Genomic DNA, 15,313 nt, shown 5'->3' with positions numbered 1-15,313 from the left:
TGAGGTACGCTTGAGGTTATATGGGAGAAACTTGGAGAGGGTGGGGGCCTTCAGGTTCCTTGGGGTATACTTTAACACTGGACTAACACATTGAGAGAGTGGTGGGAAGTGTATGAAGGTGCTAAATGTGACCGGAAAGGAGTGGGGGGGCTGGGCGGTCCTCATTGAGACCCATGTAAAATGCATTCGGGAAAGTATTCAGACCTCTTTACCTTTTCCACATTTTGTTACGTTACAGTCTTATTCTAAAATTGAATGAATTGTTTTTTTCCCTCACCAATCTACACACAATACACCATAATGACAAAGTATAAACAGGTTTTTAGAAAGGTTTTCTAATTTATCACATTTAAAAAACTGATATCACATTTACAAAAGTATTCAGACCCTTTACTCAGTACTATGTTGAAGCATCTTTGGCAGCGATTAAAGCAGTGAGTCTTCTTGGGTATGACGCTACAAGCTTGGCACACCAGTATTTGGGGAGTTTCTCCCATTCTTCTCTGCAGATCCTCTCAAACTCTGTCAGGTTGTATGGGGAGTGTTGCTGCGCACTTATTTTCAGAGTCCGGGCTTTGGCTTTGCCACTCAAGGATGTTCAGAGACTTGTCCCGAAGCCACACCTGAGACTTTAAATGTGATAGGAAAGCATCCAACAGGAAAGTGTGAATATTTCCAGGAAACAAAGATCGTGGAGCATGTATTGCTACAGTGTGGTCAGTATCAGAGGGAAAGAGAGAGACTGAGATCTAGTATGAAGAAGAACGGGATACAGGAAATTAGTTGAAAGACTATATTGAGTAGAACGTCATTAGATATAGTCTCAAATATTGTATTATCTTTTTTATTAAGAGTAACGGGGCTGGCAGGTAGGATTCATTGTCTCCCAGTCTCTGTTCCACACTCCAGTAAAATAGGTGGCGCTAATGCACCATAACGTTGGATGCCAACCGCCGATAAACACACACACACACACACACACACACACACAAGAAGAAGACCGTCCCTTTCAGTTAGGTCCGCCTTCGTTTAAAATCAGGCCAGCTGCGCGTGCCTGAATAGAGAGGACATTCTGTGAAGACCAGACATCGAAATGGCATCAGCAGCGGGTAAGGATAGCGAAACCGTAGTAATTCGTCTACATTTCAGTTTATCAATTTCAATATTAAGTATTAGACATGTAGGCAGCAGCTAAGTACCTGTTATGTGCAGTGCGAGCCTTTTAGCTATATTACCTTGTATGGGGGAGGGGTTCTATCGCTAGCTTTTAATGCTAGCTAACTAGCAATGACTGCTACTGGATTTTGGAATTAACATTTTTAAAACCACAAGCCTGTAACTGTTTTTGAACAGGTTGGGAGTTATTTTCCTGTGAAACTTACATCTCATTCCTCTAGTTTGCTAGTTCTAACTATCGTATCGTCCGATGGCTCTTACTAGTTAGCTAACTAGCCTTTTCGTTAGCTGAGCGAATGCGCGCCTGTTCTAGCGTTGGTTGGTGTGGACACTGTAAAACAAGCTGATAAAGGCGGCCATTTCTTGAATTGAGCTTTGTTTGTCAACTAATAGCCAGGTTTTGGAGACTGCATTTTCCACAAACCGTTAATAATTTTGACATGGTAAAGAATTAAAGAAGCATGTTCATGATGCCATTTATTATCAAAATAAAACTGTCCTCATGGTTATGTTGTATTTTGCAGACTACAGCTCCTATGGACAGGCGGGAGGCCAACCGGGGTAAGTGTATTCTTGCACTGAAAAACGAATGTATATAATTTAACTGTTTGTCGCGTTGATGGTATCCCCGAACATTAGTCTGACTTGACGAGTCAATGAAGATGGTGGGGGGTGGATTATAGCACTAAGGCTGTTTTATTTTTGTAGGTATGGCTCCTATGTGGCTCCGCCCTCTCAAGCTGGCTATGGACAAAACACACAGGTAGGCTACTTTTGTTCTGACCAAAGCCCCTTTCCATAGCCCCTAGCTTTTTAGTGTTCAATGATCTGAAAGGACTCAATGAATTAACACAATATGAAGCTTCTCTCCTGAGTTTGGGTGGGCAGATTTCAGAAAGAGAAGCAAGTTTATTTCTGAAGAAATAACTGATCTGTAATGGTGTTGGACTTTCGATAGATGACATCTGTTGTTTTTCAGCCGAGTTATGGCCAACCGCAGGGATATGGATCATACAGCCAGCCGACTGAGTCAACCTATCCCCAAGGTGGTAGCACCTCAAGTGGCTACGCTCAACAGGGTTACAGTCAGCAGCCACCCGCTGCAGGTGATAACTTCTATTCCCATAAAAACATGGTCCACTAACTGAAATGCATTGTATTCAAAAGTTAGACAACTTTTTGTGAGCCCAGCGTGCATTGAAATGTACAGTTTTATGCCACTAGCCCAGGGGTGGGCAACTGTGTGTTAGCTAGGGCAAAACTGTGACACCAGTCAGGCCCTCGGACTGGAATTGCCCACCCCCTGCATTAACCCCTAGTTTGTTGTACGGCAGCTGGGGCTTGTGTACACAGTTTAACACTGACCTTTGTTTTTCTCCTCTCAGCTGGTTACGCTGCCACTCCTGCTGCCCCTCAGGGTTACAGCCAGCCAACGCAGGGGTATGGAGCCGGAGGGTATGCTGCAGCCCCCGCTGCTGCCACCACGACCAGCAGCAGCCAGGGCTCTTATGGGGTCCAGGGTGGATATGGAGCCCAGACTGCATACCAGGGATATGGGCAGCAGCCGGCCGCTGGAGCACCACCCAGGTGTGTCTTTGAGCCCTTCAATTTCACACTTAAATATTTTCTTAACTGTCAGCTCAAGCTCTTACCAGAACACTGGTTAATTTGATATTTGGCAGGCACTTTAATCCAAAGCAATTTAGTCATGCATGCACTGGGAATCTAACTTACGATCCTTGGCGGGGGCATTGGTAGTATCCCACCCATCAAATAAAATGTTATTGATCACATACACATTTAGCAGATGTTATTGCGAGTGAAGCCAAATCTGAGAAAGACCAAGCTGCATTATGCCAGCTGGAGATTTGACCCAATTTCTTGTCCTCATCTCCTGTCCCCACAGCTACAGCACCAGCAGCCAGCCACCCACCAGCTATGAGCAGAACCCCTACTCTCAGGCACCCCAGCAGGGCTCATACTCCCAGCCGCCTCAGGGTGGTGGATACCAGAGCCAGCAGAGTGGCTACACCCAACAGGGTGTCGGTTACCAGGCGCCACAGGCCCCTCCACCCCAGCAGCAGGCTCCACCTTCCAGCTATGCTCCCACATCCGGAGGGTCCTACAGTCAGCCACCTGCCAGCCAGTATGGACAACAGGGGGGACCAGGAGGCAGCTATGGTCAGCAGGGTGAATATAGAACACCTAGCCAGTACAGTAAGTCTTATGGCACTGTATGATTTTATACTGGTCTGTCTTCATAGTTCTTAATTGTGGTGGGTCCTAACTGTCTGCTCTCTCCCCAGGCAACTACAGGCAGGATCATTCCAACGGAGGGGGCTACTCGGGGTCAGAGTCGGGTGGATATAGGGGCCGCGGTGAGGGCCGAGGCATGGGTGGGGGGGAGAGCCGGGGCCGCGGCCGTGGGGGGTTTGACCGCGGCGGGATGATGCGTGGTGGCGGCATGCGTGGTGGAATGAGCAGAGGCATGGGGTAAGTGTTCGCCTGTCCTCTCACTTCATCAAACCATTTCTCCTACAGGAGCAGAGTGAGGCCTGCACAGGGCTGAGAGTGGCACATCACCCCTCACTGGATAGGGCAGTTAGCCAAATTAAGCTCTGCAGAAAGACATGTTACACATGATTTCTGCTGTTGGAATTGAGTGGTGAGTTGAGGCATAGGATGTAGGTTACATTTTAAACTACACTGAACAAAAATATAAATACAACATGTAAAGTGTTGGTTTCATGAGCGACTATAAAATATCCCAGAAATGTTCCATATGTACAAAAGGCTTATTTCTTTCAAATGTGCATACATTTGTTAACATCCCTAGTTGGTGAGCATTTCTCCGTTGCCCAGATATGCCACACCTGACAGGTGTGTCATATCAAGAAGCTGATTAAACAGCATGATCATAACACAGGTTTACCATGTGCTAGGGACAATAAAAGGCCAATCTAAAATGTTCTGTTTTGTCACAGAGCACAATGCCACTGATGTTTTGAGTTAGTGTGAGATTGGCATGCTGACTGCAGGAATGTCCACGAGCTGTTGCCAGAGAGTTTAATGTTAGAGAATTTGGCAGTACATCCATCTGGCCTCAGAACCGTAGAGCATGTGTATGGCGTTGTGGGCGAGCGGTTTGCTGATGTCAACGTTGAGTGCCCCATAGTGGGGTTATGGTATGGGCAGGCATAAGCTATGGACAACAAACACAAGTTATCTGAGACCAACAGATGCATATCTGTATTCCCAGTCATGTGAAATCCATAGATTAGGGCTTAACACATTTATTTCAATTGACTGATTTCCTTATGAACTGTAACTCCTTGAAATTGTTGTGTTTAATTTTTATTCAGTATAGCTTGATGACCACATCCTTTAAAATATTATGTGAAATCAGTCATCACCCTAGTTGATGTATGTTGTGCCACTGGTTGCTGCTCTCAGCCCTCCCACTGTATGGCCAAAGGTAAGAAGGTATCCACAAGCTAAAGACCATCAGCAAATATCTCCCCTTTGGCCTCCTAGTCTAGGGGTGTCACTCATTCCACGGAGGGCATAGTATCTGCTGGTATTATTTTTTTCCTTCAATTAAGACTGAGACAACCAGGGTCTGGGGAGTTCCTTACCAATTGGTGACCTTACTTCTTCAATTGAGTTAAAGGGAGGAGTGTAAAGCCGCTGACACGGCCATCCGTGGAATTAGTTTGAGATGTGACGGAGACCCTCCCAACTGAACTTTGTCAAGGAAATGCCAGTTAGCCATCTTCTGGGTAGCCAATGTTGAGAGATTTTCCCGTGGAAATTATTTTCAGTCACAGGAGCACACACGAGCCAAAGTCAGTTGGGATAAGTGACAGGCATTTTTACAGCATGTTTATTCTACAAGGATGCCAGTAGGCCTTTTTGAATGAGGGCACTTCTGGTCACATTCAAATAAATGGTCATGAAGGAGTGCATTTTGGATAGGCTATTCAACCACATGTCATTCTAATGGGACTATGAGTGAAATTAAGTGTTTCTGGTCTTTATTTTGATTCAGGAAATAATTTTCTATAGATTTAGCCATTTCTCATTTTGAAGGTATTTAGTTTCAGTGCAGACTTTGGCACTCCTTTAGGTATACAATGCTACTCTACCTGCATACATAGAGTACAATTATGCATTTAGCCATGTTAGGTTTTGATGTTAATCGTCGAGTCGTCAACATTTTAGTGAAATGGTCTAAAGCATACACCTCTGAATATTTGTTCAGAGTTGGTGTTGGGGGGGTTGTATTTGTTTAAAAAAAAAAAAAAAGGTGAATGCATTGCTTTGTCACTTCAAGGCCATCTATTTATATCACTATCTTCTACCAGTGCTTATTGTGTTGGTCAAATCAAAAGGTTTAAAATCAGAGGCACATTTACCTTAGTTTTCACTGAACATACTTAATGTTTAATTACCCCAATAATCACAAATGCAATTCATTCACCTTTCTTACACACAGGTAAGAAACAAGTGTAAAAATGGTATAACTTCAAATGTATTGCTGAAGTGCACTTTTCTTTAACATGCTTTGTCGCATTTATATGCTACAGGTAACAGTGAGATCCATGTAAACACACCAATACTTTTACAGTACCACAACTCAGTTCTGGGTCTGTGCCGGCAGCCTTTTGAAAAGGGGACAATATCGGTGGTGTCAACAAGAGGTGGCCAAAAATGTCCCCCAAAAAAGTCAGAATGTCATCAGGAAGGAGTAAAAAAAAATACGTTTTTAGAAAGTAGAATGTTATTTAGTGAAAATTATTGGCTGCATTTTTTTGCTTTCTGTAATCTAAAAAATCTTGTGTAAAACAATGTGTTATTGGCTGAAACTTTACTTGAAATGGTTGAATGTACCATACAAGTTATTTGTAACAATTGTCTCAGGTACAGCTCTGAATAGTACAGGCTTCCATGCGTGTCAGCCAAGCATTTCCATGTTACGGCATTTTGTTGGGGGGGAGGGGTGTTAGTTTTTATAATGACCGTATCCTCTAAGCCTGAAGTCTATGAACAAATTATGGTTGTATAGTACTTTTCAAATCCAACTAGATCACTGGTCTATAACTTGAGCTGCATCTGAAACAATTCAAATATATCCTGTTGTGTAAAATACAAGGGTTTTCTACCCCAGAGGTAATAAAGATTAAAGCCACCCCATTATGCCAAACATTGATACTCGTAGAAACTTATGCAGCTTGAGTTCATATACTGTATTCAGCAAGGGAACCCATAGATCACAAACGTTGTATAGACCCCTACCCCTGTTAAGATTCTATAGTTCCTTTAAAGATTCAAAGTGTCTTTTGGGGGGTTAATGGCTAAGTTAGTTTCTTGGGCATTTTATAAATAAGAGATAGTCAGAACTGTGCCAGATCTCCCCCATCCCTATGTGGTACAAAGTGGCTGTTAAAGGGATATCGTCTTCATATCTCCGCTTATTCCCCCAGCATCACTGGAGACAGAGGTGGCTTCAGTAAGCCTGGTGGTAAGTTTAATGACAATTACAAGACGATAATACACTAGACCACCTAACACATTTATACATTTGTATCTACTTGTCGTGTTGTATTTTCTAGCCAAAGGGGAAAACAAAAGAAATGTATTGCTGGTTCATTAGGGTTTTTCTCACACACTGCTTTGAGGGTATTTTCAATATCAAGCGTCCACTTGATTACTATTTTTAAAGTGTTCCCACTGATATTTTTTTATATGATGCCAGAAGCCATTAGGCTTTTCACCACTTTTCTAAATATTTATTTCGTAAATGTGGTCTTTTGATTATTTAACTTTCAAATTAGGTTAATTTTCAGCCTTAGGTGTTTTGGGTGTTCAGTTCATTTGAAAACACTTATGTATTTGCCCAAATTGGGTTTCAAGAATCAAATTTATAAGGTTGCAACACCATGTTTATTTTTATACAAAGGGGAATGCTCAGAGGAGCATGTGTGCCAGGGTAAAGTCAACCTGCAGCATGTGGGGGTAGATCAGGAACATGTGCATACTAACGTTTGGTCTCTTGTCTTCTCTCTTTGTGGATGGGCAACAGGACCAGACTCAGACACAGGTGAGTTCATCACGCCATGTATCAAACCCAGCAACGTTTGTGAGCATCAATTTGTAAATGTTTTTTAAAACAGGCCTTACTCTGTCCACAGGACGCCCAGAGGAGCAGGATGACTCTGAGAACAACACTATTTACATCACTGGCCTAACGGAGAATGCAACGCTGCCCGAAGTCGCTGACTTTTTCAAGCACAGTGGAATAATCAGGGTTGGTACTTGACTATGATGCAGTTTGGAGACCTTTCCTAAATGTTATCACAGGCTTTTGAAAAGTATTGGGTGATTTATCTGTTTTCCGTCTTTCAGATCAACAAGCGCACAGGTCTGCCTGCTATCAACATCTACACCGACAAAGATTCGGGGAAACCAAAGGGTGATTGTACTCTGTCTTATGATGAGCCCCCATGCGCCAAAGCTGCAGTTGAGTGGTTTGATGGTGAGTGTCTTTTTTGGGGGGGATACTAACAGAGGCCCTCTGATTGCCCCTTGATAATAATTATTAGGGCTTCATGCATAACCATAGCAGAGTTCTTTCAGTGAATGTTGGTATTGAATATGCACCTCTCTTCCCCCTTCTGCCTAGGCAAAGACTTTCAGGGAAAGAAGCTAAAGGTGTCGATGGCTCGCCGTAAGCCTATGATGGGGATGATGCGAGGAGGCATGTCCATGAGGGGTGACCGGGGAGGCATGATGAACCGTGGAGGTATATTCCACACATCTGGAATGGACATTTCCAAACTGTTCTGTAACTTTCACTTGTAGCATTTTAGGATATCTTTAGGGATGCAAGCTCATTGCTTTTTGGCAATTGCCGTTATGATCTCAATGGACCATCCATGTGAATCATGCCTCTGGTCTGAGCACAAAGTTAAATGTGGTGAACTTATTACAAAAGTAGTTATTGATTAGTTTCATAATTTATGAAAAGAATACATCATTGATCCATGTTTCCTGCTACTTTCAGAAGTAATACACGTTTCTGTGCGCTGTGTTGTCGCCACTTAGCATACCTAAACAGTCATGTTTAAAGGTTTTCCCAAAAACCTTCCCTATGAAATGTTGACTGTAAAGTAGGCCTACCTGGCAGAATGATATGATGATTTGTATCAATCGGATGGGCATTTGCTTTAAACTCTCCCATAACATGAAACACTGTTAGCCACCCTGGAAAAAAGAATGGGGAAAATCTAAAACCAGGAAACTAAACTTTTTATTTATTTTTTGTTGAATTTGTCAAATAATCTACTGCCCTATGTATTCCTGTCTCGGGAGACTTGAGAGTATCATAATGAACCTTAAACCCAGACCAACAAGCCTGACTTCCCCACCCCAGGGCACTATTTTCTGATTGTGCTTTAGAAAGTTGGGAGTATTGAGATTAATCATGTTTATAATATACTTGTTGTTCTCTGAAAGTAGACACTTTCTTGACTTGCTTTTCTGTTTCCGTGTGAATTGTTTGTTGGGCCCTTACTAATTTGCATCCCTGCATCTTGGTAGATAGAAAATATGTATGAGATGTAATGTATACTTGGCAATTAGTAGATGGTGGTAAAAGTTTATCTCAAACTCAGTGTAACATTCTGAACACTGACTGTTATCCATTGGTCACTCTTAGGGCCAGGAATGATGAGCCGTGGTGGTCCAATGGGACGCGGTGGGGAGCGTGGCGGATTTATCCCCAGGGGTGGTCCCCGTGGCATGGGCAGTCCTCATGGCATGGGTAGAGGTGGGCCCTCAGGGGGCAACATGCAGCAGAGAGCAGGAGACTGGGAGTGCCCTAAAGAGTGAGTACTAACAAAATAAGTAAATTGTTTAGTCTTTAACTGCCTTTCTCTGGTTTGGGGTAGTCCTGACTGAGGCTAATGATTGCAGGGGCTGCGGTAACCAGAACTTTGCCTGGAGAATGGAGTGTAACCAGTGCAAATCACCTAAACCAGAAGGCTTTGGACCACCTTTCTCCCCTTCAGGTAAATGCTTCGCTTAAAAATATCTACTTCATGAAGGATAAATTTAACCTTTTAGGGACAGACAAGCGGAATGCCTCACCAATATCCATTGGTAGAGCGTGGCGCGAAATACAAATACCTCAAATTCTGTAACTTCAATTTCTCAAACGTATGACTATTTTACACCATTTTAAAGACAAGACTCTCGTTAATCTAACCACATTGTCCGATTTAAAAAAGGCTTTACAGCGAAAGCAAAACATTAGATTATGTCAGAGTACCCTGCCAAAAATAATCACACAGCCATTTTCAAAGCAAGCATATATGTCACAAAAACCCAAACCACAGCTAAATGTAGCACTACCCTTTGATCTTCATCAGATGACACTCCTAGGACATTATGTTATACAATGCATGCATGTTTTGTTCAATCAAGTTCATATTTAGAGCAAAAACCAGCTTTTTACATTAGCATGTGATGTTCAGAACTAGCATACCCACCGCAAACTTCCGGTGAATTTACTAAATTAATCATGATAAACGTTCACAAAAAAAACATTATTTTAAGAATTATAGATGCATAACTCCTTTATGCAATCGGTGTCAGATTTTAAAATGGCTTTTCGGCGAAAGCACATTTTGCAATATTCTGAGTAGATAGCTCGGCCATCACAGGCTAGCTAATTTGACACCCACCAAGTTTGGTGTTCACTAAACTCAGAATTACTATAAGAAAAATTGGATTACCTTTGCTGTTCTTCATCAGAATGCACTCCCAGGACTTCTACTTCAACAACAAATTTTGTTTTTGGTTCCAAATAATCCATAGTTATATTCAAATAGCTCAGTTTTGTTCGTGCGTTGAGGTCACTATCCGAAGGGTGACGCGCGAGCGCATTTCGTGACAAAAATTCAAAATATTCCATTACCGTACTTCGAAGCATGTCAAATGCTGTTTAAAATAAATTTTTATGCAATTTTTCTCGTAAAATAGCAGTATTCCAACCGGGCGACATTCATTCAAAGGCTGAAAGCAAAAAATGGATTAGTCTCGTGGACGCTCATCTCCAGTGTCACTGTTCCCAGCCTGACCACTAACAAATACTCCTGCTGTTCTTCGCCCAGAGACTGCAGACACCCCATTACACTTTCTGGCGCCTTCTGAGAGCCAATGGAAGCCTTAGAGAATGTCACGTTACAGCACAGATGCTGTATTTTTGATAGAGATGCTACAGAAGGACAAATTGTCAGACAGGGCACTTCCTGTATGGAATCTTCTCAGGTTTTGGCCTGCCATATGAGTTCTGTTATACACAGACACCATTCAAACCGTTTTAGAAACTTTAGAGTTTTCTATCCAAATCTACTAATTATATGCATATTCTAGTTTCTGGGCAGGAATAGTAACCAGATTAAATCGGGAACGTTTTTTTATCCGGCCGTGAATACTGCCCCCTATCCCAAACAGGTTAAGTAGTAGGGGAAAAGCTATAAATTGTCTTCCTTCCAACCAACACATTGTCTTGTTTCTAGGTGGCGATCGTGGTAGGGGTGGCCCAGGCATGCGTGGACGTGGAGGGATGGACCGTGGCGGGATGGACCGTGGAGGTCCAGGGGGCCCTGGAGGCTTCCGTGGAGGCAGGGGTGGTGATCGTGGAGGCGGATTCAGAGGACGTGGTGGTATGGAAAGAGGAGGCTTCGGTGGCAGGGGCCGTGGTGGCCCTCCCATGGATGACATGGGCGGCCGAGGCAGGAGGGGCATGGGCCCCCCCGGCAAGATGATGGAAATGAAGTGAGTAAAGAATTATTCACATATTCAGCCAGCTCCCATCAAACAAGCTTCTAATGCCTACTTGGGGTTCTCACATTTAAACCCCCACATAGTTTCACATTTTGGCAACAGAAGTTACTTGATTGCATTGTAAGCCGTCCTGGTTAAATTGCATACAGTTCTGAATGAAAAGGGAAAGCCCAAAAGAAATTCTGAAAGCTGTTTGAATAAATCGGTCAAGGTTGTTAACGGAAATGTTTATTCCCTCCAGGGGAGACCATCGTCAGGACCGCAGAGGTCGTCCCTACTGAAGGATACAACCCTTGAATAAATTCCCATGTTATACAGGATTTATTTTTAAATGAACATTTTAAACTTGTATCTCCATATTTATAAATGGTTAATGGTGGGAATTTGTGGCTCTATAGTCAACTTCGGTGACCTTTTTATTTTTTACCAGTGTTATGTTTTATTTTTGTTCCGGTCTGGTTGAACATTTGTGAACCTGTGGCAAACGCATGCTGTCGTGTACAGATAAATTGTGAGATTGTATTTGTGAAACCTTGTGATAAGCAAAACATTTTTTTACCTATTCTGCCCTCCCTTCTCTGACAATGTTGAATTAAAAAATGTGAAAATGTAGTCACTTGTCTTTCCTCAAAGGGGTTTGTCTACTGATTTAGTAATGGAGTGATCATCGTTTCACTACAGATTTAATGAAATGTTGTTTCATGGTGGACAGACGGATAGTTACGCAGACTGTCTCTAGCTTACCATGACATTTGAGAGGGGCCCAAGATGTATGCTTGCTCAAAGGAGTTGTGCAAATTGATTATGCCTATCCTATGGCGACATCATGCGTCAAATGATGGAATTACAATAATGCCCCTCTATAATTTTACCTGTAAGCTTAGGGGCTCATGAGTCTTCTCAAGTACCCTCTGTGGCTAGAACAGTACCCCCAGTGGTCCTAGTACCACAGCGCTAATAGACAGCAAGTAGTGCCATGTGAGACCTGGGTTCAATAGTCTGGCTCATCACATTTGTACTATTGCCGTGTTCAAAATTCCTGGGAATTCAGGAAAAATACGAGGTCAAATCACGAAGTCAGTGATCTTCAGGTCGGAGTTGCCCGTTTTGAACGCGGCATATACAGTAGTGATAGTGGATGTGGCATGTAACACTAATGGAGGTGCGTTCTATGAAAAGTACCTTCAATGGCAGTGGGCGTGGTGTTACTGCGGTCCGCAGATGGATGTTATTGGGCACATTTTGTCAACTTACCTAAAATGACTATAACGGAGTTGTGCCAGTTATAGAGGACTTGCTAAATTCAATGTATTCTACATTACCAGTCAAAAGACACCTACTTTTTACAAATTTCTACATTGTAGAATAATAGTGAAGGCACCAACTATGAAATAACACATGGAATCATGTAACCAAAAACCTGTTAAACAAATCCAAATATATTTGAGATTCTTCAAAGTAACTTTTGCCAAGAGTGTGCAAAGCTGTCAAGGCATTCTCACAACCAGCTTCATGAGGTAGTCACCGGGAATGCATTTCAATTAACAGGTGTGCCTTGTTAAAAGTACATTTGTGGATTTCTTTCCTTATGCGTTTGAGCCAATCAGTTGTGTTGTGATAAGGTAGGGGTGGTATACAGAATATAGCCCTATTTGGCAAAAGAACAAGTCCATATTATGGCAAGAACGCCTCAAAAGAGAAATGACAGTCCATTACTGGAAATTTAAAGAACTTTAAAAGATCAAGTGCAGTTGCAAAAACCATCAAGCACTATGATGAAACTGGCTCTCATGAGGACTGCCACAGGAAAGGAAGACCCAAAGTTAGTTCATTAGAGTTACCAGCCTCAGAAATGGCAGCCCAAATAAATGCTTCAGAGTTCAAGTAACAGACATCTCAACATCAACTGTTCAGAGGTGACTGAGTGAATCAGGCCTTCATGGTCGAATTGCTGCAAAGAAACCACTAAAGAACACCAATAAGAAGACTTGCTTGGGCCAAGAAACACGAACAATGGACATTAGACTGGTGGAAATCTGTCCTTTGGTCTGATGAGTCCAAATTTGAGATTGTCTTAGTGAGACTCAGAGTAGGTGAATGGATGATCTCTGCGTGTGTGATTCCCACCGTGAAGCATGGAGGAGGTCTGATGGTGTGGGGGTGCTTTGCTGGTGACACTGATTTATTTATAATTCAAGGCACTCTTAACCAGCATGTCTACTACAGCATTCTGCAGTAATACGCCATCCCATCTGCTTTGCGCATATTGAGACTATCATTTGTTTTTCAACAGGACAATGATCCAACGCACCTCCAGGCTGTGTAAGGGCTATTTCACCAAGAAGGAGAGTGATGGAATGCTGCATCAGATGACCTGGCCTCCACAATCACCCGACCTCAACCCAATTGAGATGCTTTGGGATGAGTTGGACTGCAGAGTGAAGGAAAAGCAGCCAACAAGTGCTCAGCATATGTGGGAACTTCAAGACTGTTGGAAAAGCATTCCAGGTGAAGCTGGTTGAGAGAATGCCAAGAGTGTGCAAAGCTGTTATCAAGGCAAAGGGAGGTTGCTCTGAGGAATCTAAAATATAAAATATACACTACTGTTCAAAAGTTTGGGGTCACTTAGAAATGTCCTTGTTTTCCATGAAAACATACATGAAATTAGTTGCAAAATGAATAGGAAATATAGTCGAGACATTGACAAGGTTATAATTATTTTTTGTTGAAATAATAATTGTGTCCTTCAAACTTTGCTTTCATCAAAAAATCCTCCATTTGCAGCAATTACAGCCTTGCAGACCTTAGGCATTCTAGTTGTCAATTTGTTGAAGTAATCTTTCACCCCATGCATCCTGAAGCACCTCCCACAAGTTGGATTGGCTTGATGGGCACTTCTTATGTACCATACGGTCAAGCTGCTCCCACAACAGCTCAATAGGCTTGAGATCCGGTGACTGTGCTGGCCACTCAATTATAGACAGAATACCAGCTGACTGCTTCTTCCCTAAATAGTTCTTGCATAGTTTGGAGCTGTGCTTTGGGACATTGTCCTGTTGTAGGAGGAAATTGGCTCCAATTAAGCGCCGCCCACAGGGTATGGCATGGCGTTGCAAAATGGAGTGATAGCCTTCCTTCTTTAAGATCCCTTCTATTCTGTACAAATCTCCCACTTTACCACCACCAAAGCACTCCCGGATCATCACATTGCCTCCAAATCAAATCAAATGTATTTACATAGCCCTTCGTACATCAGCTGATATCTCAAAGTGCTGTACAGAAACCCAGCCTAAAACCCCAAACAGCAAGCAATGCATGTGAAAGAAGCACGGTGGCTAGGAAAAACTCCCTAGGAAAAACTCCCTAGAAAGGCCAAAAACCTAGGAAGAAACCTAGAGAGGAACCAGGCTATGAGGGGTGGCCAGTCCTCTTCTGGCTGTGCAGGGTGGATATTATAACTGAACATGGTCAAGATGTTAAAATGTTCATAAATGACCAGCATGGTCAAATAATAATAATCATAGTAGTTGTCGAGGGTGCAACAAGCACGTCCGGTGAACAGGTCAGGGTTCCATAGCCGCAGGCAGAACAGTTGAAACTGGAGCAGCAGCACGGCCAGGTGGACTGGGGACAGTAAGGAGTCATCATACCAGGTAGTCCTGAGGCATGGTCCTAGGGCTCAGGTCCTCCGAGAGAAAGAGAGAATTAGAGAGAGCATATTTAAATTCACACAGGACACCAGATAAGACAAGAGAAATTCTCCAGATGTAACAGACTGACCCTAGCCCCCCGACACATAAACTACTGCAGCATAAATACTGGAGGCTGAGACAGGAGGGATCAGAAGACACTGTGGCCCCATCCGATGATGGGGCCACAGTGTGGGGCCACATCATGATGATGGGGCCACATCTCTCCACCATGCTTGAGAGATGGCGTCAAGCACTCCTCAGCATCTTTTCTTTTTTTCTGCGTCTCACAAATGTTCTTCTTTGTGATCCGAACACCTCGAATATCGATTTGTCTGTCCATAGTACTTTTTTCCAATCTTCCTCTGTCCAGTGTCTGTGTTCATTTGCCCATCTTCATCTTTTATTTTTATTGACCAGTCTGAGATATGGCTTTTTCTTTGTAACTCTGCCTAGAAGGCCAGCATCCCGGAGTCGCCTCTTCACTGTTGACGTTGAGACTGGTGTTTTGTGGTACTATTTAATGAAGCTGCCAATTGAGGACTTGTGAGGCATCTGTTTCTCAAACTAGACACTCTAATGTACTTGTCCTCTTGCTC

At 43.0% G+C, this 15,313-nt stretch overlaps 1 protein-coding gene across 2 annotated transcripts; it reads left to right on the top strand.

Annotated features, from left to right (window-relative positions):
- Positions 1–974: 974 nt before the first annotated feature.
- On the top strand, positions 975–11,637 carry ewsr1a (EWS RNA-binding protein 1a). 2 transcript variants are annotated; one of them, XM_014128504.2, is made up of 16 exons: positions 975–1,109; positions 1,701–1,737; positions 1,885–1,939; positions 2,156–2,282; positions 2,562–2,763; positions 3,083–3,366; positions 3,483–3,669; positions 6,660–6,697; positions 7,259–7,276; positions 7,368–7,483; positions 7,582–7,711; positions 7,859–7,978; positions 8,894–9,062; positions 9,151–9,245; positions 10,758–11,016; positions 11,267–11,637. In XM_014128504.2, the coding sequence occupies exons 1-16, from the start codon at positions 1,094–1,096 to the stop codon at positions 11,304–11,306; spliced, it is 1,893 nt and encodes a 630-aa protein (XP_013983979.1). In that variant the 5' UTR covers positions 975–1,093; the 3' UTR covers positions 11,307–11,637. The 2 variants fall into 2 exon arrangements, with proteins under 2 accessions (XP_013983979.1, XP_013983978.1); XM_014128503.2 differs by having other exon boundaries at positions 976–1,109; positions 3,083–3,393.
- Positions 11,638–15,313: the final 3,676 nt, after the last annotated feature.

The sequence above is a fragment of the Salmo salar genome, chromosome ssa11, assembly GCF_905237065.1.
Source record: "Salmo salar chromosome ssa11, Ssal_v3.1, whole genome shotgun sequence".
In the NCBI taxonomy this organism is placed as follows: Eukaryota; Metazoa; Chordata; class Actinopteri; order Salmoniformes; family Salmonidae; genus Salmo; species Salmo salar.
The sequence above is the reverse complement of the archived record's forward strand: the minus strand, read 5'-3'. Positions and strand labels throughout refer to the sequence as shown.

Coding starts and splice junctions, on each gene's coding strand:
- ewsr1a (XM_014128503.2), top strand. Junction 1,940..2,155: donor GCTATGGACAAAACACACAG/GTAGGCTACTTT, acceptor GTTGTTTTTCAG/CCGAGTTATGGCCAACCGCA. Junction 9,063..9,150: donor GACTGGGAGTGCCCTAAAGA/GTGAGTACTAAC, acceptor TAATGATTGCAG/GGGCTGCGGTAACCAGAACT.